The 27,562-nt window shown below is 35.8% G+C and overlaps 1 protein-coding gene across 1 annotated transcript in view; it reads right to left on the bottom strand.

Annotated features, from left to right (window-relative positions):
• Window positions 1–1,212: 1,212 nt before the first annotated feature.
• The window catches only part of ZNF804B (zinc finger protein 804B), a 448,165-nt gene continuing 421,815 nt past the window's right edge, over window positions 1,213–27,562 (bottom strand). Inside the window, exons 3-4 of the mRNA XM_045827256.1 lie at window positions 10,837–10,967; window positions 1,213–4,843 (exon numbers count right to left, since the gene is read on the bottom strand). Of these exons, the coding sequence (XP_045683212.1) occupies window positions 1,213–4,843; window positions 10,837–10,967 (3,762 nt within the window). The remainder of the gene's footprint in view (window positions 4,844–10,836; window positions 10,968–27,562) is intronic.

Genomic DNA, 27,562 nt, shown 5'->3' on the forward strand with positions numbered 1-27,562 from the left:
CTGTTTAATTTTCTCTGAAACCCATGTTTATGGGGAATGTACAGTCACACAAGTTTTTCTTTCATTTTAAGAATATAAAGTAATAAAGCAAACTGGAGGACCAGTCAGAAATATAAATGTAAAAAATACAAATTCTGTGGGCCAGAAAGCATTTGGAACAAATATTTAAAATCATTTGCAAAATTACATGAATGGTGTTTTATTCATCATCATTCCCTGTATTTTATAAATATCTAGTGTAATTGAATAAAATACACCAAGTATTTTTAACATTTTCCCAGTAAATATCACATAAAAATTCTGACATTTCCAAACCTTTATGTCTCCACTTATACATTGGCTGGACACAGTAATATTTCTGAGAAGAATAAAGAAAACATACTATTTAGTCCCTTTAATATTTGAAAGACTGACCAATGTATTCAAAATGTTATTCTGAGTATATTTTATTTTGTATTGTCAAATACTAATGATAGTTTTTATATGTTTTCTTATACAAAAGTTAAACACTCTTAATTTTATGTCAGTGATTCTTACAATTACAAAATTCTCTTTACATAGATGTGTGTGAAATAAAGATAACCCAATTTTTCACAGAAACTCAATACTACACTTATAATCTGTGTAAAGATCGCTTTTCATTGAAGGGTAGTTTTTTCCCTCAATCAGAACTTCTTGCTATCTCTTATTTTCTATGAAAATATAGATTATATTGATTGAAACAAATTACATAGACTGAAAGCTAGTTAATAGTTAACTATAAAACATTATTTTTAATAATTAATTCATTTTACTGACCTTTTATTATTATCTGGTGAATAAAACCAAATGTGCATTCAATTCATTCAGTCACTCAACAAACACCTAGAACATACAGCATTAAATATTCCATTTAATTAATATTAATGATCTGCTTGAATGTTTTCTGTTATTATTTCATACTATGTGAGAATTCATCTAAAAGGGATTTTTAACACTTTCCCCTCTCCCTATCCATAAAATAGTTTTAAATTTGTCCTATTATTTTTTCAAGTTACAAGAAATTCTTAAAATGCTCCTATTTCAATACTGGCCATTCATTTCATATTTGTATATTGGTTACATTTTGAATTGGCATCAATATTTAAATCTGATAATAATCAGAACACTTACATCATTTGGTAGGTAGTGATAATTTGTTTTATTTATCCCCAAGAGAGGCTTTAACACTTATTACTTTGAGGATGCTGACACATTTAAGGCCTCTTTCACTCCATTTAACTGTTGCATCTGACTGGAGCAAGAATGATGGCAAAGATCTTGACCTTGAAACACTGGTTGAATTAAAGGATTCAGGTGGATGATAGAAGCTGTGGCTGGGTTTAAGTGAGGGCCAAGCAATGTGGGGATGAAAGCTGCAGGGGCCAGGGGCTGAAGTGCTATGTGAGAGGGGTGGAAGGGGGTAGCAGTAACTAAATGCAGGGGACCACCCGCCATAAAAGTGGGGTGTGCAGGGATGAGGGCTGGAGTCAGTGGTGAAAATGCAAATGGAGAAAAATGTGGCTGTGAAAGAGGATGTAGGTGAGCTATAGGGAGGGGACTACTCGGGGGGTTAATGGAGGCAGAAACAGCGAAATGCTGCAGGAACGTGTGGTGGATGGTGGTGAAAGAAGCGTGCTGGTGAGCTGGGACTGTCTGCACAGCCGATCCCGCAGGGAAAGTCGCCGGCCCCGCAGTGGGCAGCACTCGGAGGTGCTTTGACAGGAGCTGTTTCTGCATATGCTGCTGGGCTTGGAGCTGAAGGAGCTTATATTTATCTATTTCATCAGGAGAAAATGTTACTGGCTGTTGAATTAAAGGGGGAGAGAGAGATTTAGGACACAATTCTAATTCATCTGCTACTTTGTCATGCTTCTGCATAGTTCTGTCATAGTAAGAGTCTATATTCCCCTCAGCATGATTCACATGCATGCTTGCATCCTGCATGTTTGGATTTACTCGGTCCTCTTTGGTCTCTGTTGAATCAGTAACACCAGTGTATCTATTGGGTGGAAAAGCACCAGGGAAATCATTTGGCACTGGGTCACAGCGTTGAATGAAAGGTTGGACTTCACTTGTTAATGGTTTTGAGTGTTCTTTTGTTGGGTTCTTTTTCATGTTTGGTGGCAGAGATTCTGCTACTATGTGAATTATACCTTTAGAAAGATGGTTATCACAATCAGTGTCTACTAAAACAGTAAAATTATTTGTCTGTGAACTGTTGACTTTGTCTTTCTCAATAGTTCTTTGCATTGCACTGCTTCTGTCATTATTTCTTTTACTCGGGGTTTGTATTTCTTCAGACAAAGGTAATGCTGGTCTGTTACAGCCTGGTGGTGTGAATTGAATTGTGCATTGGATTTCTGAATGAGCTTCTGATTCATTTTTACAAGTGTTTGAAGAGGCCTCAAAATTAGTTGATTGTTCCTGACACTTCTTGGCTTGAACTCTTTCTAAAAGGCATTTGGCTGTCATAGAGTTCTTCCCTCCCGTGATGTTTAACTCTGGGTTGCTGGGACAGTTCCTTAGAAGACAGCTGATATTCCCGGAGTGACACTGTGTGGGTTTTATGTTTCCCAGGTCACAAATATGAGGGCTGTGCAAAGACTGTTGACTTCTTTCACTTTTATTTATGTAATAAATTCTTTCTCTTGAGTAAGGGCCCAATTGGCTGTGCTGAGGTCCCCGGAAAGCAGGTGGTTTTCCTCTATTCCCAGCATGGAAAACTGATGAGCTGGTATCACAATGGGTGACTCTTCTGGATATGGGCCCCAAAGATTGTTGTTGATTTTTGCCTAGTTTATATCTTTCTCTGCAGTGACCATGTCTATGTTTTGAGTATTTTTTATTTTTAAACGATTCCCACAATCTGCAGTTCCGGTCTCTCTGTGTTTCAGACTGAAGACAGTCACTGTTCGCTACCTCCCCAGACAAGCAGAGGCAGCTGTGCTTTCGGCATTTCTCTTTGAGCCTTTTAGCTGAGTTGTGTTCTCTTTTACAAAAGTACAGTAGATTACCTCTGCCATTGCTGCTGGACCTCTGACTTGAACAAGTACTGGGTGTTCTGTTAGGTGATGTGTCGGAAGGACTAGAACATGCATCTAGAGACAACTTTGGAGGACTTCTTTTGTAACTTCCGTTTCTATACCCAGATGCTCTGTTGGTCATACTGACACGGTTACTATTCAAAACCACACTGAAGTCCTGCCCATGGTCACTCTGACCCCTTACTGTGTAAGGACTAGAATTCCAGCTGAATTGACTTCCATCTTCGAAATCTGAATGAGGATCACAGGGAATCAGTTTATGCTTTTTAGTCCTAGGGATGTAAGGAGTAAAGGACAGGCCCTCATTTACATCATTTAGAACTACCCTTCGGCAGCTTTGCCAATGGGCCCTCACAGGTTCCTTAAGCTCGTTATCACTATTGTTTCCTACACAATTCTTTAGAGAGATATCAAGGTAAGCAGGCACTTCAGGATTTTTCATTTCTAAATCACTTGTACTAATATTGTGTTCACTTATGTTTGGCTCAGAATCATTGTATCCCAAATGATGTTTTCTCTGGAAATTTTCCCAATCTGGATTAGCTATCATCTTTGGTTTCGGAGATTGATTATCTTCTTGGATCCAATTTTCTTGGTCTTTGATTAAACCTGAGACTTGGCTCTCTATTTTAGTCTTCATTTCTAAGGGCTCCTTAATCAATTTTGTTTTTAAGTCCTCTGGATCATGGCTATGCTTTGCATTCCGCGAAATCTTAAAATCAAAATATAATGGGTTGCAGCCATAAGAGATACAGGGCTCTGTTTTGGTAAAGAGCAGAAGCTCTGTAGGCCACTGGAGAGTGGTGTGGCCATCCTTGCTTTGCACGTGGAGATAAGGCAATGGTTTGGACTTCACATCACGTGAACATGCTTCTCTTATGAGTCTTTGCACATTTTTGCTAACTCTTTCTGTTCCATCTAAGTATTTTTCTCTCTTCTCCTTTCTGAAGTTGGAAACCTGATGCACTGGATCATTTTGCTCACTTGGCTCTAGTGATGGAAACTCATCCAGACGTTCAAATACCCTGGCATCACTGTGCTTGTAAATGTTTGGTAGGCTGGAGGAAGCATATGCTTGGCATGCGTGATTAATGCAGTTTTCTGAAAGGTTCTTCAATGTATTTCTAGTTTCTTTTTCTCTACTGGAATGAGTAAAATCCACCTCTGAAAGATGCATGTTAGATTTAGAGAAAGAAGAATGAATGCCAACTGAATCTTGTAAGGTTTCAACAGAGTCATTTTTGTCTCCCCAAATTTGAGAACTTATGGAGACACTATTGTGTAAAACACTCCCCAGAGGGCTTGATGAGATGTTTATATCTTCTTCCTTAGTGAGACTGGTCCCCTCATTTGCAAACTTGCGGCACTTGCATTTCTCCACAGTTCGTTTTGTTTTATAGATGGGTGACTTGTTACAATCATGGGTTTCTTCTGTGTTCTCACTAAAAACTGATGCTGAAGATTCTAATTTTACATGTACTTTTTTGGAAAAAGAAAAGGATACTCCTGTGCGGTGATTTGCATTACTGAGATCTGAAGATGTTTGTGGCACCCGCTTCCCAAACAAATAAAGTCTGTCTGTTTGTAACTGGTGTCGACTCTGCGTGGTAGACCGCTGTTTCTCGGAAATGCTCCTGGGGAGGTTCTTGCCCTTAAGCAAAAGAGCACTCTTCACACACGATGCTTTTCTGCCATTCTTAACTGGGAAAATTCCTTGCTGGAGTTGCTTTTCTATGGCTACCCTGGGGGCTTTGTATGCTGGTCCACTTCCAGAAACACTGTAAATACAATAAATATCAAAATGATTATAACATTAAATCTTATCCATATGTGAATATTTCATAGTGTTTCTATGAGGGATCATCCAACTGCTTATAAACTCTGTCTACTGTGATATGACCATTTCACTGCACTTAAAACTCAGTAGGTCTGTGTTTCAAAGTGGCTATTTCAAATTGCAGCATTTAAGTGTATTCTTGTGAAATTAGCAAAAGGCAGTAGCAGGTGAATATTTATGCTAGACTGCCAAAGAAAATAATGTACTGCATTTATGCCACAATATATGTCTTCTAGAGCATATCAGTTTTTGTAATAAAGATTTAATATTCCTTCACAAAGAGTTTTCCCATGAGTACTTTCAGATTAAATAAGAAATTAAATGGAGTTAAGTCACTTCCAAAGTATAAAAATATATCTTTATTTTTTTTGTATAAATTCTATCATTTTGTAATTTTTGTTTCCTCTAATATTTTGTTCCTATACTTTGTTTTAAAACTCTTTCATGTTAACTTCCTTTTAAATTGGAGTGGTTAGTTCTCCCTTTATAACTTCTCACTATTTTGACTAATTGTGATAAATGTAAGTAACACATATTTATAAGCCATTTCAATACCTTCAATTATCTTGAAGTCTTTTATTTTGCTTCTTACTCACCAAAATATTTTCTTTCTACCTTGTGTGTGTGTGTGTGTGTGTGTGTGTGTGTGTGTGTGTAATCTTTTAGTGGCTTTAAAAAGATTATTTTTACTGAGCTTAATTAGTAATTCAACCAGAAATTGGGAAACATATATACATATATATGTGTGTGTATGTATATGATAAAACTCTTAAAAGTATCTCATTGGGGTGCTACCTGTAAAATCTCTACTACGGAATAAGGCCTTACTGGGGGGCAGGCAATACAAATTGCAGCAATTATCCAGTTGTTTGTTTTGAGCTCTCTTCTTTCTTTTCCTTTTTCTTTTTCACCTGTTCCAATATGTGTGTGTGTTGGCTTTTTCTATTTTAGAATTTTACTTCATTTTTATTCAGTCATTGGCTGCTGAAGCATACAATACTGAAACAAGTGGTGTCTTGTCTGCATGTAGTTAAATTCTAATGGAGAGGAGAGCTTTCTGAGCCCTTGGTCTGAGAAATTCTTTCTTATTGCCTTCACTCATAAGTATTTGGCCAACGAGCATAGGGCTCTAGAGTCACCGCTATTTTGTCCACCAAATTTCATGTGCTTTGCTTCATTTTCTTTATATGTTTAACATTGCAGACATTTAATTAGCTTCCTTTTAATCATCCCTAAAATAAATCTGCTTAAGCATTTGTATGATTTTATATTTTTTCATTTTCATTACTCTATTGTATTATATTTATTATAGACTATATTTGATCATGTTTATTACACATAAGTTGTATATCTATAACATTTTGCAAAATCATAGTTAACAGATTGATTTCTTTTGCTTAAGTTTTGCCAGTACTTCTCAGCACTTGCAATTTAACTTTATTTAGCTCGGACACTTCTCATATATTTCTGGTTATTGGATCTTGCTTGTCCTGTTTTATTTTTGTCCTGGAATTTACATGTTAAATGTATTGGCTCTCTTGAATATATGTTTTAGGTCTTATTATTTATTTCAGTACTCCAGTGTTTTTTGCCTTTTTCTTTAGTTCAGAAAGAATTTCTCATTTTTAATTTCTATTTTATTGATTCAATTTTTTACAATGTCCAATCTGTTGTTTACTATGTCTATGTAACTTTTTTGTTGTTACATAAACAATAATTTCAGCCACCATTCAGTCTCTAATAATTTCAGATTGTCCTCTCTTCATAAATTCATGACTATAGGTTTAAAGTTATACTGTTACCTTGAATCTTGTGGAAACTAAAATGAAAGATTGTATAAAATTATATTATTTTCCTTACAGTTATTGCTTCATAATGAAAAGTTTCCTCTTATTCATCACATTAATCTCCTGTTTTGATTCTTTTAAAAAATGTCCTTTGGAGAGGGTATTTATGCCTGTTTACCATGAGGAATGAAGAGGAACCTTCTAAGATGTATGAGTTATTGATATGACTTCCAAACATAAAGGAAAAGAGGAAGCATAGAGGTTTACTTAATTATTGGTCTTTTCAAGTGCTTGCAGCGTGGGGATGAAGGATGAGGTGCAGAAACATCCGCAGCACTGATTGTTGCCTCAGTGCCAAAGTACTCTTTTCCGTATCTGCAGCTGCTCTTTGGATTAAGTGGGAGCTATATTTCTGTGTTAAGTTACCTTCTCCAGGAACTTCATTCAATCCAGTATTAGCTGCACTAGACTTAGCAGAAATTATTCCAAAAGCCTGGTGTATAAATATTATCATTCTACTCCTCCTGATTCCATTATGATGCACATATTTTACTATTTTTATATTCTCTCACTTTATTTTTTCCTTAATAATATTTTTACTTATTAGGCTGATACTGTTTTGTGCATTTTCTTGCTTTGACTTATGTTAGTTTAAATGTTCTTTTCTATATTGCTATTTTATTTTACCATTTATCTCTCTAATGTGCAAGCTTCTTCCTGTTATATACTTTTAAACATTTTAAAGCTCTTTGCTCTTACTTTTTGTATTATGCTTTGCTTTACTTGTCCTTAATTTTTGTGCTTACTTTATAAGCCGATGTACATTTATCATATTTTCTCACAAGTTTTAACATTTTATTATTAACTTTTTTTACCTTTTATTTTTCTGCTTTAAACTTTTGACCTCATTGCTTTATGAACTTTACAAGCTGATGTACATTTATTATATTTTCTCACAAGTTTTAACATTTTATTATTAACTTTTTTTACCTTTTATTTTTCTGCTTTAAACCTTTGACCTCATTGCTTTATGAACTTGAATTTCCTTATCTTAAATCTATCTTATTTTTATTATTTTGGAAAATTCTAATTTTTTACCTTTGTGATGTTTTAAATAATATTTTAATACAAGTTTATGACTTATAACCAAAGGTTTAATTTTTATTGTTAGGTCCTTATTTATGATTCACTCCCTCCTCTAGAACTTTTCAGTTTCTGTGTTGTTTACCTAATTATTTTTATTTATAATAACATGTGACCATTGAGGTAGCCCTTTGATACTAATTAGTGGATTGTTTATTCCAATAGTTCTCCCAAAATCTTAATTCTTGGCAACTGAACACCTGCGTAATTCCATTTTCTCTTGTGCAAAAAGTATACCTCCAAACACAAAATAAAACATATGAAACAAGATGATTTCTTTACATGATATAATTTCCCAATGTCCCACAGTATTGAGCTCTTATATAAAGACCTTCATATTCTCAGAATCAGCAGTGATACAACTTGTAAAATTTCCAAAACGTCTATATCTAGCTGCACTGTCCTTAGACTTACACATGTGGAAATTTACAAACAGTTTGAAGCTCCCTGCATACAATAACTGGTCCTGCTGAGAAACCAAGTTGGGTTGAACTACCTGAGAGATGGCCAAAGTTGGCTATCTTTTATAAGGTCCATTAACAGCTTCTGCCATCATTTTTAAAATTAGCCTGATTAAAATATTTTTACTACTATCAAACTCACTTCTCTTTTCCATAGGGTCATGAAAGAATTTTCATGTTATCTATATCATCCTACTCAGAAGCTCTCATTATGAGAATAAAGGACAAAGAAAGGTGTCCAGAGAAGGAGTCATACAGTTGATTTATTTTTTATTTCATTTCTTACTTTCATTTGTCAATTCAGCTGCCAAAATAAAATATTTAATTATGCTATTAAGTGAATTCCCTTAGGCCATGAGACAGCTTAAGCAGAGAGAAAAATTGTGGAGGCAGATGGTGGGTAGTAAAAAAATAAATTAATTAGTTTTCTTAGTCCCAAGTTCTATAGATGAAACACCTATTGTTTTTCTAACAATATGAGCAGGTGGGGACCTAGAAAGCCTACCAGCTCTCTAGAGGATGTGCTTAGGTTTGTATTTATTTAGTTAATGAGATTTCCAAAGGGACAACTAACCCCAATAGGGTGAATTTTTAAATTATTTTTAATTTGGAAGACACAATGAGTAGTGTTGCAAACTTAGAACTTTTAAACAAAAGCACCATCACCATTACTTTCATCATTATGAACATTTCTCTGATCCTTTATCCCAAAAGAAAACATGGAATGAGTGAGTCAAAATGTAGAAGTGTGACTACTTCCATAATAAAGAAATAACCAAAATTATGTTTATTAAGGCTACTTGGATTTTCTGTTTTATACCCTTAAGGGACCTATCTAATAAGTGTCTCTCTATAGTGAGACTTGTTCTTTTTTTTTAATAATCTGACTTATGGTACCTCATAAGCAATCACCCAGGAATTAACATCTAACCTAGATTTTTTTTCTTGCAAGCTACCATTATAACATTAGGTGTTATTTCTAAGCTCTGTTTTGACAAGGACTGTCTAATATCTTACTTACAATGGTTTTGAATAACATATGTTAAGATCCTCAGTGTGTTTTAAAGAAAAAGCTCACTACCAAATGTGCGTTCTGTTTCTGGAACCTCATAGCGGGCATCTTTGTAGTAACCTCCCCTCTGGATATATGGTTTCCAACCTTTATTTTTCCTTCATACAAAATTCCTCACTTATTTTTAACATAATTATATTTTATGTATTCCTATAATTTAAATTATTCTAAGATAAATAATGTACAAATACATGTATATATGAAAGATTAATTCTAAAAATAAATATCTTTACAATCAAAACTGAGGGTCTAATATTTTATGGTTACAACTGAGTCATTCACTTTCACACTTATTGTATATTGCTTTTTAAATTAATTTTTGGGGTGACAATGGTTGATAAAATTACATAGGTTTAAAGTGTACAATTATACAAAACATCATCTGTATGTTGTATTGTGTGTTCACCACCCAAAGTCAAGTCTCCTTCCATTACCATTTACATCTTCCTTTACCCTCTCCAACCTCCCCCACCCGCTTTTCCCTCTGGCGGATCACCACACAGTAGACACTGTCTATGATGGCTTTGTTTGTTTGTTTGTTTTTGCTTAATCCCTTCACCTTTTTTTCATCCAATCCCTGACTCCTCCTTCCCTCTGCTGTCTGTTTTTTGTATCTTTGAGTTTATTTCTATTTTGTTTGTTTGTTTATTTTGTTCATCAGATTCCACATACAAGTGAAATCACATGGTGTTTTTCTTTCTTTGCCTTATTTCACTTAACATATACATTGATTTTCACTTAAAAAACAGAGGCTTAAATTCTGGCACAAAGCTATAAATTTCACAATTCACCAGGTTGCTGTCAACTACCTTAATTAGCTACATTGGTGTTCTACATTATGATTCATAACATAAGTCAAAATTTGCAAATTTAATTGAATTTTAGGTAACAAGCTCATTACTTTGAGACATTCAGCAGTTCCAAACTATGTACAACTTATTTTTCAACTGTGAGAATGTGTTAGTGTATCCTTGTTATAATTATCAATTTAAATGGTAAGACTAATTATATCTTATTTGCCCAGATAATGATAATGTCATTTATTCTAGATTTAGGTATATACAGGGAATGTACAAAAGATTTATTTCCTCTCAAGAAAAAGATGCATGTGATGCATCTTTTGCTTGTTATTTATGGTTTTTAAAACTGTTCTACAAAACTTAATTATTTAAATGCTATATAGGTCCATTTGAGTCAAGTGAATATAATACATGTTAGTATATTAGAATCATTTTTGGATCATTTCATTGAAGAGCACATTAAGTTAATGCTATTAGGAACAGAAAAATATCAGATGCCAAAATAATTAATTTATGAACCTTTAACTGTTAGGAACATTTGCCCTCAGACATGTCTGCTGATTATGTGTAATTTGTTTATGCTGTTACAACAAGCCAAGTGAATTTATCACTGAAATTTCCTTGGAGGTTGAAAAGAGTTTTGAACAATCTGAGGTACCTCTAATTCTTACCATTCAGTCCGTTGCCTTAACTCAGCCAGCTCATGAAGTCGTTTAAGTGCTTTTTCTTGTTTCTTCTCATCTTTCCATGACTTGGAAGCTACATTTCGAGCAAATTCCCGTTGCTTTAATTCTTTCAATCTCTGTGGATGAAGAACAAAAATAGAAAGAATGCTATAAATAAGTAATGCATTCTTTTCCTTCCACAATGCTCCATACTAAGTTTTGTGCTGTGTGCAGAGGTGACTTTCTGGATAGGGAGAGTAGAAGCATCTTCTCCCTCAACACTGTTCTTGGTTCCAAGGTAAATTCAGTTTTCAGCTGGATTGTCTATCAAAGCTTGTCATGATCACTATGGAAATGTGCTACAAAGCTGTACCCAGTCCTAGGCCCACCCTGGCTACATAACTGCAGTAATATGTGTGCTTGTGAAAAATATAAATGGGAAAAATGAGCACTATGTGAGTGGGTGTGAAGGGAGAGGAGATTATGTGATATACTTCCCTCCACTCACTAACCCCTACCCTCTCACATGTAAAAGATACTCTTATTCATGAAAACTGATGCTGTTAAGTACATGGGTGAAGTGAGCTTGTTTTAGTAAAGAGCATCTGTTACTGTGAAAGATTTGGTTCAAGGCCCTGAAGGTGATTTCCAACTCATTTTTTTACCTGGTGGAAATATTTATCCAATGCAGGTTTCTATATTGTATCCACGAGGACAAAAAATGGGTAAGGGGTTTAAAATCAGGATAAAGGGTTGGCCTTCCTTGATTTAAATTAACCTACCCCCTTTTAAATTAATCTTAGCTTACATGCAAATTTGATTATACTCATCACGTGTTTGGATTTCTACTTCAGAATCTGCCAGTAAGTACCTCTAATGACATTGGACAAGTTGAGAAACAGCCACCAATGAGTATCTTGAATAAAGTTTGGGGCTTACTCCTGAACTGGGAGTGTATGTAAAGATTTGCCTCTCTTAGTCCACACAAAGTGATGTTAAACTGCCTGACATCTGTATCCATTTAATTTATGTTCCGAATCAACTATAAAAGATGTTTCCCAGAAGTGGCAAAACCACAGAGCTGTCAAGTGAGGTATTAATGCTGCAGTAGAGTATCTCCCACCCACAGAGGAAGGGACAAGACCTTTAATGATCATTAGCTTCACCGAAGAGAACATGCCGGTGGGAGTTGGTGGCCAGACAGTGCTTGTAGGCTAAGCATCTGAAGGAGGAGGCAGGCCAGCCTTTCAAAAAGAATATTCTGAGCACAAAGAACAAGAGTTTCCCAGAACTAGAAAGAGCCACGTGGAGAAAGTGGAGTCAATATGAATTCAATTTTTGGCAAAAACTTCAGAACATTCTGAGAAGTAGAAAATTTCAAGAAATAAAATTATGGCTCTTAGGTTATCAGGAAACAGGAAGATCAACAGTTCTCTGAAGCTGATAAACAGAGAGTTGAAGCCTTCAAGGATGGCCTTGGTCAGAAGACAGAGAAGGGCTTATAAAATCCCCACTCCTACTTAGCTCCCTCCTCACACTTCCTGAGACTCCAAGGGCATCTAGTTCTTGGAGTAAAGTCCTATTTTTTGAACAATAACAATGACCTTTTGGGAAATTTCCTACATAATTTAAAAGCCCACATAAAATGCTGTTCAACTGTGTAAAAGAGAAATGCCTACTTGGTAAAGAGAAGAGGGTCTTTTTAAAACTCTCAGTTACTACTGAATACAAAATACTCTGTACTATATAATTTACTATTTGATATTATAAGTGAATAAAACCTGAATAGCCTATGAGAGGAAATTAATTAATTTACTTTCAGCATCTGATACCTGACTCACTGGAATCTTATTTCAGACTTTCAGGTATACCCGTTCCTTTCATCAGCCTCCCAGATGTCGAGACTGCCCCTCTACCTCTGAGTTACAGACATGATTGAGAATTCCATCTCATTCATCCAACAACATATATTCTTAACTTCTACTAGGTAATGAAGATGTAGCAATTTGAAAATCAGTTATATTCTTTTTTTAGGGAGACAGACAGGTGAACAAATATCTGTCTGATAGAGCTGAGTTTTTGATCAGGATTGAACACCAGATACTTTGAAGCATACAGGAAAAGTTAAAGGCAGGCTTGGGGGTGAGGATGATTTGTTGCATTGAGGAAGTCAGCAAAGTTAAAATGCTTCCAAGAATTACACTGAAATCTGGAAGCAGAGGTTTTGTTTAGAGACATCTAGCAGATTTGGCTTAAGGGAATGCTGAGCGCTCCAGACTGCACAGAGCGGGGAAACAGAGGGGGACAGAGACCTGTGGATAGATCCCCTTAACTTCAGCAGACTCATTAGTAGTGCACGTGCGTGAGCAAATTGCTCCAGGCCTAGAAAAGCACCAGCTGAAAAATTTAAAAGCAAGAATGCCTCGCATTCATATATGGCCAGGAATAGTGCCATTTCTTATCAATAAAATTGGAAAAACTCACGGGACATTGAGTATAGAACTCAGGGAGGCCCTGCTTCAGTAAAGGATAATTAACCGTAGACTGAGCACTACTTTGGATTTGCCTAACAAGTCATAAAAACAAGGATGAATTTGATTCTAAGTAGCTTAGCTGTATATCTGAGCCAAATTCAAAAATATTTATAGAAATACAAAAGTAGTCAACAAAACAAGGAAAAATCAATATAATATAATATCCAGTCAGAGATTATTAGGAATGTAAAGAACCAGGAAGACACAGCCAAAATCATCATCATCATCATCATCATCAACCAATCAAGGCCAATACAGAACTGATATAGATGCTAAAATGGACAGAAAAGTAAGTTAAAGCAGTTACAACTATATACCACATGCTTTTCTAGGCCTGGAGCAAATTACTCATGCACGTGCACTACTAATTAGTCTGCTGAAGTTAAGGAGATCTGTCCCCAGACCTCTGTTTGTCCCCCTGTGTGCAGTCTTGAGCCTCAGCATTCCCTTAAGCTAAATCTGTGGCTAGATGTCTCTAAACAAAACCTCTGCTTTCAGATTTCAGTGTAATTCTTTTTTTTTAAGATTTTATTTACTTATTTTTAGAGAGGGAAGGGAGGGAGATAGAGAGAGAGAAAGAAACATCAGTGTGTGATTGCTGGGGGGTCATGGCCTGCAACCCAGGCATATACCCTGACTGGGAATCGAACCTGCGACACTTTGGTTCGCAGCCCGTGCTCAATCCACTGAGCTACGCCAGCCAGGGCTTCAGTGTAATTCTTGAAAGCACTTTAACTTTGCTGACTTCCTCAAAGCAACAAATCTTCACCCTCACCCCCAAGCCTGCCTTTAAAAAATAGAAATGAGATGGTGGCCTACTGGACAAATGTAATTAAAGTCTTTGAACAGGGGGAAGGGGACTTTTACAGCTATAATAAGTGAAAAGTTTTCAAATTTTCTGAAAACTCTATACCCCCAGATCTCTCAACAAACCTCAAGCAAAATAAACATGAAGAAAACTACATCCAAATCTTTCCATAATCACATTTTTCAAAATTAGGGGAAAAAGTGAAACTTTGAAGAATATCCAGAAATTACATTACTTCTGTAGAGAAAATTAAATAGTAAGATGGCAGAAAAATTTTCACTGGAAACAGTTCAAGTGAGAATACAATGAAGCAACATCTTTAATTTTCTAAAACCATGTTTTAGAGTTGTCAAAATAAAATTTCATACCCAGTGAAATATCTTTTAAAAAAGAAAGTGTCAAATAAAGACATCAGACATGGAAAGGTGAAAGAATTCAACAGCAGCATATCCACATGTAAGAAACATTAAAAAACATTATTGGGAAAAAAAAAGAAGATAATACCAGATTGAAATATATGTCTATACAAAGTAGGATGAACACCAGAACTTTTAACTACAGGATATATAAAGCACATTTCTTATTATTTATGTGTATTAGTACTGCTTCAGCAAAAACAATAGCTATGCTTCTGGGGTTTGTAACAAATTTTCATGTAAAATGTTTGACAATGACAGCAAAAAGTTCAGGGGGAAGAAATAACAGATAAATGTGAAAGGTATTATTCTACACAGGAAATGGTACATTAACAATTGATAATTATAGATTAACTGTGATGAGTTAAAGAAGGGTATCAGATTTCCTATAACAGATATTAAAATAGTAAAACAAAGTGTTTAGAACAACAAAGGAGATGAAAGAAAATCATTACATTTACTCAGTCCAAAAGAAGGCAGAAAAAAGTGAAAAGGAAGTTAAAATACATGGGACAACTTTACAACTTATAGCCAGATAACTAAAATCTAAACATGTCACAAATCAAGTCAAATGTAAATGGTCTAAATACTGGAATTAAAACATAGATAAGTCAGTTTGGATTAATAAAGCAAGTTCTAACTATATGTTGACTTCAAAAACAAACTTTAAAAATAAAAACAATCGATTAACAGAAAAGGAGAGTACAAATGTGGCCCTTGGAAGGAGAGTAAGGAGACTACAAATGTGGCCCTTCTGGAAAAGGTTATACCAGGTGATCATGCCTATTATAAAGGATCCTTCCAAGAGCTGATTTGCCTAATGAAAAGAGGATTGTTTGACCCTGGACAGATAAGGAGAACTTCTAAGAATCCAGAGGTCAAATTTTGCCAAATTCATATTTTAGCTTGGGTTTTCTCAAGTGTCTACTTTTTTTTCTTGATCTAACAAAAATACATTTATTTAAGTAATGCCACGTACTATAATTATAGATAATCTTACTCAGTATAAACAAAACAGTAAGCCAGTTAGAGAAAAATCAAAGTTCTTCAAGGGTACATAATAGATCGATCAGCTCTTATGGAGAACAACGCAAGACAAATATATTTCAATAAAAATCACAACCTAACTATGTTTATGAAAAATTTAGAGAACTTGGAGGAAGGAAGACAGAGAGTAGTACCTAGCAACAGGGGGAATAAAACAAAGCATCTCATTTCCTTAAGTGTTTGGAAGGTGGACAACACGGTGTAGGTTTTAAGAGAAGGATTCTAAAATCAGTCAGGCTGAATTTGTACCTTGTGTTTGACATTCACTAGCATTGAGACTGAGAAAAGTCCTCAGTCTCCTCTAATTTCAGCTTACACATTTTTAATTTTACGAACTATCAGTATTTACCATGTAGAGTTCTTGAAATTATTTGTGCTGGGAAAGGTAAAACGCTGTGCACAGCACCTGATATACAGCAAATGCTCAGCGAGCAGGAACTGTTACCACTTTTAGAGGGAAGGTACAAATTTATGGAACTTTGCAAAGCAGGATGAATAGGAGCTCTTTTTAAGTGGCAATGGGAGCCATTAGGGCCTCTTCATTCATATTCTTATTAGAAGGAGAGGATATGAGTGGTTTTCATCTGGACATCTGGATGGTTTTACAAAGCTGATAAATGTAGTATTTTCTAAAGAAGACAGAAAAAGGAAGCATTTTGGATGCATGACTCATTCTTGCCCAGAAAAATTTATATTGTTTAATTGAATCATTTGTAATTTCTGTAAGCTTAAGATCATATGTCACTACTGAAGAAAATTATAAAATTTGGATTCAAGTATGATTTGTTACAGATCTTTGCTGTATCTGATTGGAAGCTTGCCCTTGGGTATTAATATTGTACTATCCAAAAATGGATATCAATCAGAAAAGAGAGACGAATATTTCCTAGAGAGAAATAGGAGACATCTAGGTCATGTCCTTGCATTTTTTTAAAGGCATTTGAAAGACAAATGGCAGAGCAGATGTTCTGGTCCTGAGGAGAGGCTCCTGTGCTCTTTGCCAAGATCAAAAGCAATGCAGTACTGGGCTGATGCAGCAGCCAAACTTTCACAATGAATTTTATCCTCTCTCCGCCAATAAACAAAAGACAGCTTATGGAGATATATTTGCTAAAATACATTTATGAAATATTTGTAATTTAACTTTCTTCTCATTAATTTTAAAAGCACACATTAATTTTTATTCCCCTATCTGCCAACAAGAATGCTTGTCCCTTGCATTGCAAGCAGATTTCAGCTGTGAATAAATAAATTAAGAGGAAAAAATTGATCAGGTCGGTGGGTCTCTGTGTGTTCCCGATATTACTGCTTACCAGTTAGACCATGTACGTGAACATCTGGCCACTCCAGTGACCACTCCCTGTTCAAGTTCACTGAAGCTGAACACACGTGTGAAATGAACCTACTCACACATAGCTGTCTTTCCTCCCTTAAGCAGAGTAACTCCTTCCATCCTGCACTTTCATCCATAGATCCCAGGGGACTTTCACAGGCATTAAGGGTTTTCACCACAGCACAGCAAAACCCCAATGCAAAAGGTCAAAATGATTAACTCTGTTTTAGAGATGAAGAAACAAACACTTAGAAGGTTAAATGACTTAATCTACACCAAAGGAGAGAGGAAGAACTGTGACTCGAAACAGAAAGTCTAGTATTTATGAGAGTAAGGCAGAGTCAGAAAATTTTTTTATTAAATGCTTTGGCAGACATGTGCATCTCCTTAACAATGATCTAGAATGGCAGAGGGTATAATGTAGACAATGTGATCAAGATATGAGAATTAAATGACATAAAAAGTCTTCATTATTTCTCAGAAAAATCCTCTATATTGAAGTAAGATTACTTGTTTTTCTGCTATTTTGCATGTCATTATATTTTATGTGATCTGGTAGCTATACAAACGTAGATAATGAAATGAACTAAAATATTGTTTAAAAATCTCCCATCTTAGACACTACAGTGAGAGCTACTAACCAGGATGATTTCACTTGATGTTCTAGAATCAAAGTGTCTGAGATTTTCCCTCTGATGGAATTCTTTGCTCCAAGAACCAATCATTCCACAAGCAGACTAAGAATGAGTAAGGAGAAAAATGTTACTCTGCCTCCATCTTCTTCTTCATGAGTGCTAAGTTAAATACTTTACAACTGAATCTGGACAATTCTTCTCACTCGTGCTGAAATATAAATTGCTGGACTCTAATTCTAATTGCTCTGAGCAGCCTGCTGTGCTGTTGCAATCAGGACCCAGACCAATTTTGTCAGGCTCATTTCTGGACCCTATCACGGGCTGAGTCCAATGTTTAGGGGAAACACAATCCAGCCCGAAGACTCCACTGCCTCGGCACTGGTTTGGTACTATTTCTAGAATGTAGCCCAATCTAGAAATGCGGTTCATGTAAAAAATAAATTCTTCATGACCCAACTAGCTTGGGGCCACCTCCATGGCTGTGGGTGGGGCATATACTCAGGTGCTTAAGGTATGTGCTCGAGCCACTGCTCCCAAGGCCCAAGACCCCCTGAGAAGTCCTCAAATGGCAAATGGACAGCTCTAGTGTTCCCATGGCTTCTCAGGAGTTACCTGAATCCTTCCATCCTTTAGCTATTATGGTCAGGATTTAGGTCAACTGCAATACCAGACATAAACCTTTATTTCGTTAAACTGCAAGATTTATTTATTTTATGCACCAGGGCATGACCAATGCTAAAATCTGTAGTGCCTTGAAAAGCTATATTACATTAGGTAAGAATATAGCTGATACTATATCAAAATCAATATCTCTAATGGCTGCTGTTGTGAAAAGATTAACAGTTACAAAGGAAGTCCTTCAGGGGTGAGTAAATGGGAATCCCTGTTTAGAATAGGTTAGTAGAAGTCAAGGGGGTTTTAATCTCTGTTGTTCTCCATGTTCACAGGAGGTAAGAATGTATCTGCCACATTAGAACAACAGCAATTCCCATGAAGTGTGAGCAGAGAGTATGTTCAGATCTGGGCAAGTCCATTTCCAAAATGAGCTAATGAAAACTCGTTAATTAAAGACTTCAGGAAGACTCACTGAATGAAGCCTAACTTTGCTAACAAATCAAGCCTTGACTATTCCCAATGAATAGATCCCACAGAGGTGTTAAATGTGCAGCTAATTTTTGGAACCAAACAGACGGAAACATTTCTTATTTCAAGTGTTAAACTGACACTGTTCACAGAAAACAACATTAAGCAGATAAGAGATTCATGGTCTTTTCTATACTTTGCCTATCTTTTTTCAAAAGGTACTGCTGAACAAAGAATTAAGGAAAATACTTATAGGTAAGTGAAGAATATCTGGATGTTCCAATAATAAGGATCATCATATTTACATAACACTGAAAAGGCTCATAGGTTTTGGATACACACACATGCACACACATATATATCAAGTAAAACTGATAAGCACTCTTTTAAAGCACTTTTATTCTATTTTTGCTTTCAAAATTAAAAGTCCAGTTATTAAGTGCATTGTAGGAAACATGTCATGTGTATCATTGCTAATTGCAAGAGCTTAGGAAACTGAGATTTTAGTTGAGTATCTACCTGAGAAAAAATGAAATTTTTTAAAAGATTTTATTTATTTATTTTTAGGGAGGGAAGGCAGGGGGAGAGACAGAGACAGAGAGAGAGAGAGAGAGAGAGAGAGAGAAAGAGAGAGAGAAACATCAATGTGCGGTTGCTGGGGGTTATGGCCTGCAACCCAGGAATGTACCCTGGCTGGGAATCGAACCTGGACACTTTGGTTCCCAGCCTGTGCTCAATCCACTGAGCTACACCAGCCAGGGTGCAAAAAATGAATTTTAAGCAAGGTGGTGCAAACATTTTCCTCTTTCATTTTTTTTTTTAATTTCTTTTCTCCTTAAATAACCTGGATTTTTATTGAGTTTTATAACAGAATTTATTCTTAAATTTTTTATTTCCTAGACTTATTTTACTGTTTCTTTACACAAAAATGTAAGTAAAAAACTTAGTTTTTAACAATTGTTTCCTACAACTTTACTTTTCAGTTATTTTCTCAATAATTATTGCCTCTTTGAAAAGGAAACAATTTGCTAGGAAAAGTATTATTTTAAGATTAAATTATTTGATCTTTATCAGTATTCATAGCTATTTCTACTCAAAAATAACTTTTCATATGTTCTTTCTTTAGTGATTGCAAACGCTTCTTGGAAAACTATTCCAAATGAGTGTATTACTACTAAGATCAAATTTATACTTTGATTTAAAATGGCAAGATATTTTATAAATCTTAAATTTTCAAAACATTGAGTCATAGTTTTTTAAATTAGTCATTTTCAAGTTTTTCAGTAAAAACATCAGTTAAACAGAATATAACATAAGTGTGTCATTATGCAAATTTATAATATTTGTATAAAATTTGGCCAGGGTTTAAATGACTTAAAATTTGATAAATGTTATTCACTATTTTAAAATTATTACTACAACAAAGAATATTTTTAGTTATGCCAATACTTCTTCTAGCACTATATGCATAATTCTTAGTGTATTTTATATCTCCAAACATATTTATTACATAAAACTTTTAAGTTGAAATACAAAAGCACTAAGGCAGCTTAGATTCATTTTGCCTTTTTAAAAATAAAACAACCTCATTTATAAAGAACATAATGTAATCATTAAAGAGCCTCATTTCTTCACTTTTCAAACTACGAACATCAGAGTATTTTATAATATAACACCCAGTAGTATTGGGTATAGAAGAAAACAGCTCATTCATTCACTCTCGTGAAAGTATAAACTGATACAATCCTTCCAGGGGGTAGTTTGACAATAGCAATTATATTTCTCTATGTATCATTCACCTGACTCAGCAATTTGACTTCCAGAAATGTATCCCTCAGATATAATTACACATCTGAACAAAAGCTGTTCCTTGTAGTATCGATGGAATTAAGTCTATGGTGGGGGGCGGGGTGGAACACTGTTTAATTCTTGAGTCCTTATTCTTAACCATGACTCAAATTGCCTCTGATAGCTTCTTTTGGGGAATGATAGCCAAGTTATTACCATGTTTATATGCTGTATTATATTGTATTTCTTTGTATATGTCTCATCCCTACCCAGAGTACTGAAATTAGCTCAATTAAAATATAAAAAGAGTCTACTGCATTACTTTTGCTGTTGTTGTTGCCTTAAGAAATATTTGAGTAAGAGAAAAATTCATCAAACTCAGTGTCTAAGGAATTAGTAGCCTCAAAATTTTACCTTCTCAACACCAGTTGTATAATATAACAGTTTTAATATTTGAGATGAGGCTGTTTGAAGCAGCTCAAAATTAAAATTCACAATTGTTGAGTCAAAGTAAAATCAAAATAATAATTCAAGAGTTGAGCAGAATAAGAGCAGAGTGAGACACAGGCAAGATATAGGGGGGGATTCTTGGCCTTGGTGAAGACATCATGGGGTTCTTTCCATTGCCTTCTTTATGAAATATTCTATCTGCTTTCACATTTAAATCTCTGATAAATACCATGGAGATACAACTAACATGGAAGAAGGTATTTAGTTAATGTCATTATGTAATTATCTGAAATTTTCAATTCAAGTAAAAGCCATCCTCTTTGATAGCTGAATTGGTTATCGATTAGAAACAAATTATGCCTGGAGGTAAAACCTATCTGGACAACCCAGTTATCAGGAGCTATTTGGTGATGTTTTTTATTTACCCCTTATTTCATTTAGCCTATGTTTAATGAAATTCCCCAATTGTTATTAACCATAGTAATTCAAAATTTGGACATGAAATTATTAAATTTATTAAGAGTGGTTACTTCAGAAAGCCATACATTTAATTATCCTTAAAAAACCCACAACCATTATTTGCTTTACAAATTATTAGAATAAACATGGAAATCACAAAAAGGTATGTATCATTATTCAGGTATAATTAAATAGTTATGATTTTATAAGTAAATACATTTCATATGAACTTTCAAATAAATACTAATGAGCTAAAAGTAAATTAAAACCTTTGGAAATTAAAACCAGAAATAAGAAAAATATGAATATATAAAATACCCTGCTGAGGATTCAAATCTATCACCAAAGCTTTTGTTTCCCTTAGGGCTATACAATATTTATGTGTATCATATTTATTATCGTGGTGAAAAATTGAAAACAATCAAGAAGTCTAACTACAGAAATTTGGTTAAAAAATTATGATACAGGCATTTGATAAAATACATGCCACCAAAAAAATCTCTGCTGAGGAAGAATACTTAATTACCCTGGAAATACACATTGTGATAGATACACTATTTACTCAAAATTACACCTATTACCTTCTTCATTCCTTGCTTCCTTGCTAACACAACCTAATTTTTTTTAGGAATTACACAGCAATTTCTTGAACTCAGATGAACATTTGACCCTGTTCTTGCCACAGCCATAAACTCACTACTATAATTTAGCCAAAAGAAATTCATAGCAGGCTAAATTCTCGGTTTCCATATTAAATCAAATAACCTAATGGCTACTGTGTTCCCTTTTGCAGGGTTTTAAAATATTTCACAATTACACGTGTATAATAATGAGCAAACACAAAAAGGAAGGATGGTGTCGAAGTACTAAGTAAAAGGCGCAGTTAGAAGTGCAAGTGCTACCCTTTGCAACAGCATGGATGGATCTGGAGAGCATTATGCTAAGGGAAATAAGCCAGGTGGTGAAACACAAATAGCATATGATCTCACCTATAAGTGGGACCTCATCCAAAAACAAACAAGCGAGCAAAATATAATCAGAGACATTGAAATTAAGAACAAACTGACAGTAACCAGAGGGGAGGGGGGAGAGGAATAATAAGGGAAAATAGGGGAAGGGCCATCAGGGAAAATGTATGAAGGACACATGGACAAACCAAAAGGGGGTAGGACCAAGGGTAGGAAGTGGGGTTGGCTGTGGTGGGGGGAAAATGGAGACAACTGTACTTGAACAACAATAACAAAAATGTTTAAAAAAAAGTACAAGTGCTGGAAACATATTAACTCCTTTAATCTTCAAAAGAAATGTATGACATAGGTGCTGTTATTATCACTCCCATTTTATAGCTGGAGGATGACCAACGGATTTATAGAGTTTATTTGCAGTCCAAGCTGCCTGGATCCCAAACCCTGGCTCATGACATCTCTGCTCTATTTTCTCTGGTAGATTCTTTGTGTGCTTTGCAACCCATCATGACATTGCCACACTCACAGGGCCAAGCCTTTTAAATTACACTCCAAAAGTTATATTTATCAATTCCATGTAAACTGTAGTTTTGAAAACATACATTTATGAAAGCTTTGAAATGTTCATTTGGGATTTAGCATCTAAAATTTATCATCTGTCTTCTACTCAGTTAACAGTGAAACCTCTTGGATACAATCCAACTCCAGAAAAAAATATTATTTACTACAGTAAGCATCTAACCAGGAAGTATCTTTGCTTTTTTCCAAAGACATGTGACTTATCATAAGGAAAGAATTATGCTTCTTATTATGTATCAGTCCAATTTAGTAATTCCCAACTCAGGTTTGTAGCAATCTAGGGTCTTAGAAAAAATCTTAAGGAGTTTTATAAAATGCTTCCAAAGTTCTCAAAAAAAATTAATTAAACTCACTTTAAGCAAGTCTGATCCAGTATTCTGAGCAGTATTGTAACCAAACTCAGGTCTGGATGTCTATACGAAAGCCAATACCCAAGAGGCTGGTGCTGATGTAAAGGGAAGTGGTTTATCTTCAGATGCTAGCCACCTGGAAGTTGGGGGACTCTTGTCTCAAAGCCCATCTCTATTTCTCAGTGGAGGTGAGGTTTTTGTGAGGAGGGAGAGGGGAACAGAACAAAGAGATCCAGGGAGAGGGATGAACTATCCATTCCAACAAGGCAAGTGGTGGTCCGGTGTGCATCATCCTGGTTTAGTCATCCTGGACTCATATCATTTGACTTTATACTGCCCTGGCTCCACGGCTGAAGGTCAGCAAATCTCCTGGAACTAAAATGCCTGAAGGTTGGAGTCTGTATCTTTTGAAGCTAGTTCCTAGGATTCTTATACAAGCATGCCATTTATCTATAAGCTGCGTATTAGTCAGAGTCAGCACTTACAGACACGATGTCAAAGGAATGGTGGGGTGGGTCACAGTTCTCCCCTATTACAATCCCTATTGTCATGGTATGATGATAAATTTGGTATTTTTTATTTTAATAGTTTATTTTTATTGAATTTTTCCATTACCATTTATCCCCCTTTTACCCTCCCTGCTGCAGCCATAACGGAGTCACCCAGGTTGTTGTTGTTGCTGTTCTCTGAGGCGCTGAGCTAGGCGTTGTGGGTGAGAGAGATAAAAAGGATCATCACCCAACTAAGAGCGCACAGAGGGAAAGGAGATATGCACATGGTCTCCAACAAGTGTGGTTTCACTTGTTAGTGACAGGAACCTACTAAAACTAGGGATGATTTCGTGGGAGGGTCCAGGGTATCTCTTCTCAGAGACTGGGGCCACAAAAGAGACTAACACCAAGAACAAGGAAAATTATGAGCTGATTGTTTTATCTGTCAATTGATGATTACATGATCTCCCATCTCCTTTTCTCTGGGCACGCAGGCGTCATTCTTCTGTGTCTCCACAGCATGCCTTCCTCTGTTTTGCAGTGTATTGGAGCTGAACACGGCCATTCCAGGCTCGGGCTTTGCAATGCCCCAAAGTGACAGATTCTCTAACACCAATTTCTAACCATGGAGCGAAAGAATGTACCTGGCAAAACTGGGGCCAAGTTTCCATCCAAATCCCAATTACCCGTGACAGAATGTGTAAGAGCGGTGGCTTAAATCTCACTTAGCAGGAGTTGCAGGTATAAGCAATGAGACAAAGGATGAGAACAAGTTCTCTAAGGATTAGGTGTAGGGCAGAGGAGAAAATGTTTAGCATAGGAAATTACCGAGTGTTTGGTTACATGCACAATCTTAATGTACAGCAGGAGGTGATAAGTGTGCAAGAGATTTAGACAAATTGTTATAACAGTGAAAATGTTAAGAGGTTATTTTGGTCATATATATATATTACATATACAGTGATGCACGTGTATCATAATATATACACAAACAACTGCAATAATAACACAATATTCAAGTTGATTGTCCAAGCTGATGTCAAGAGTTTTTCAGATATAATTGAAAGTGAGCATTGCTAAAGATATCAATATCTATGTTTAATGCTTAATTTATGCCAAATATTGTTATAAAGTATGTCAGTGAAATTACCTTACTTGATTTTTAGAGCAAAACTATCAAGTACATGTTATTATTTTTCACATCTTAAAGAAAGAGTGATTGGTCCATAGAGAAGGTAAGAACTTTCCAGAGATAACACATATCTAGAGCAAAAGAGGAAGGATTCCAACCTGTGTTACTTTAACTAGTTCTCTTAACCACATGCATTAATACTATTCCAAGCTCTGATACTAACAGAATTTTGTTAGAGAGATAGGATTCTAATGTTTTGTGGAAGACTGGAAGAGAAAATACAAAATGATGGTAAAATCCTTCTAGAGTATTTAAGAAACACAGAGGAGATCTTTATACCCGAAACATAGGATGTATAAGAAGAGACTGACTAAGCCCAAAGGACAAACCTGGTCCTGGGCGTGGTGGAGCAGGACAACAATGCTGAGCCCCCAGGGAAGTTAAAGAAGTGGCTCTTGAGGAAAGTAAGCATGATGCTCGTGAATGTGGTTTACAGAGCAGGTGGGGAGGAGAAAACGCGTCACAACTTTCTGGCAAGCAGACAATTGTGCTGTCCTGACAAGATCATCTACCACAGTTCACTTTATTTAGTTGACATAAATAATAAGCATCTTGAAGCCATTCATGAATGGAGTTGGGTAGAGAAGAGAGCAACTAAACTCTAATGAGGTAAAAAGCTGTCAAAATAAATGAGTGGTAAGCTTAGGGCATCTATACTGTTCCTTGTCTGTCAAGTGTTTTCATTCCAGAAAAAAAAAACCCTCAGAAATTATAGAAAAATGCCAGTCTCTGAAATTCTCTGCTTAAATGCCAGATGACTTTTCTCAATTTCCTATCTATCAGCAAGTCCTGTTTGACTCTCCCTCTAATGTATAGCCTATATTAATAGCATTTTTTCGCTCAATGCTTCCACCCTAACCCAAGCCATCATTATACCTTTCCTGGATATCATAGTAAATTTCTAGCTGGTCTCTCACCTGCCAATTTCACCCTCTCTCACTTCTATCCACTATTCACAAAGAAAACAAAGCAATCAGTTCAAGGCATCATTCAGATTAAGCCTCCTAGTTGATTAAAACTCATCAGTAGTTTAGAAGTGATCTGAGACTAAAATGCAAAATCATCAGAATGGCCTGGAACACTCTGCATGATTCAGACACTGTACCCCTCCAGCTTCATTTTCTCCCTTTTTCTCTACCCTGGTCCCCCATTTTCTCTCTCTTCACTATGCTTACTTCTTTTCTACTACCTAAGCACTCCATAATTTTCCCAACTCAGGAGCCATGTTCCTGTAGGCCCAGCTTCATTTCTCTTTAGAGGGTTGATGTGTTCTCTTCTTCAGAATCTAGGACCATGCTGTCAGAGATGCTTCCTCTAACTGCTTATTTTAAAAGTTTCAACCTCATTTTTGTAGTCACTAGTTTATCACAGAAAAAGAGTATTCATTAAACAGTAAAGGTTAAAAGCTGATGTAGAGCGTTCCAGCTCAAGGATAGAGCATGCACAAGGATTCATACACAAGAGAAGGGAACCATAAGGCTAGAATATAGCTATAAGCAGAGGAGGGATGAAAAGTAGGGGAAGGTAAGAGATGAGATAGGAGAAGTGAATTGGTATTTTCAGGGCTCTTTAAGCAATTCTAAGGAGGTTTGGCTTTATTTTGAACTGTACTTTGGTGTATGAGATGAAAGGTAATGAAACTTTTTAAAAATCCTCATCTGAGAATATGTTTATTAATTTTAGAGAGAGAGAGAAAAATATTGATGTAGTTACCTTCTATATGTGCCCTGACTGGGGATCATACCTGCAACCTTTTGGTGTATGGCCAGGAAATGAAATGTTTTAAGTAGAGGAATGATGTGGCCATCATTGCATTTCAGAAAGGTGAAGGGCACTACTATAGAAAGAGGGAAGGGGTACCACTGGAGGCAAAGAAATGAATCCAGCAGGAGATGATGGTGTCCTGAACTACAGTGAGAGGTGTTGTGGGGAGGAGCCAGCACGGGGAACACTCAGGCAACAGAATTAACTTTGGAGAAACTGCTCATCAATTAGAGCTCTGCTTACACTCTGGCCACTACCATTACAAAAACAAATCACTTATTTCAGTAAGATGTTTTCCTTGGGTTAAGCCCATTAGTGATTTAATTAAAAAGTAGCTCAGTTCTTATAATGAGAAGGAGATACTATAAATGGACTGATACATTTTATTTTTAAGAGCTAAATGGGAGGAAGCAGTTAACCCTTAGACCCTTAGGGGAAATAAAGCACAGTATCATTTCAGTAGTTGGGGCTTTCAGAGCAGTGAGTCAGATCAGAGGTATATAATCCACAATGAAGGTTAGATCCTCCCAAAATGAGCAAAATGCTGAAAGGCACTCTGAATGAAGCTGTGGAGTTTGTTTTTTGTCATTATTGCTTTGGAAATTTTATTTATATTTAGTTTTCAAGGTTGAAACATGATATCTTACTTCTTCAAAAAAAGCTTTTGAGTTGTGATAGGTACATGAAACTTAATGTGGGATTAGAAATCAGAGCCCTAGAAAGGAGGAAGAATCAAGTGTCCTCATTGTGAAAATCAGTGCAGACTCCAGGAGTGACATCACCAAGATGGAGACAGAGGAGGCTCCAGCACTGAGCCTCCTCTGCCATCAACCATCAG

This window comes from Phyllostomus hastatus, unplaced genomic scaffold (genome assembly GCF_019186645.2).
Source record: "Phyllostomus hastatus isolate PE091 unplaced genomic scaffold, TTU_PhHast_1.1 phas_scaffold_78, whole genome shotgun sequence".
NCBI classification, from domain to species: domain Eukaryota; kingdom Metazoa; phylum Chordata; class Mammalia; order Chiroptera; family Phyllostomidae; genus Phyllostomus; species Phyllostomus hastatus.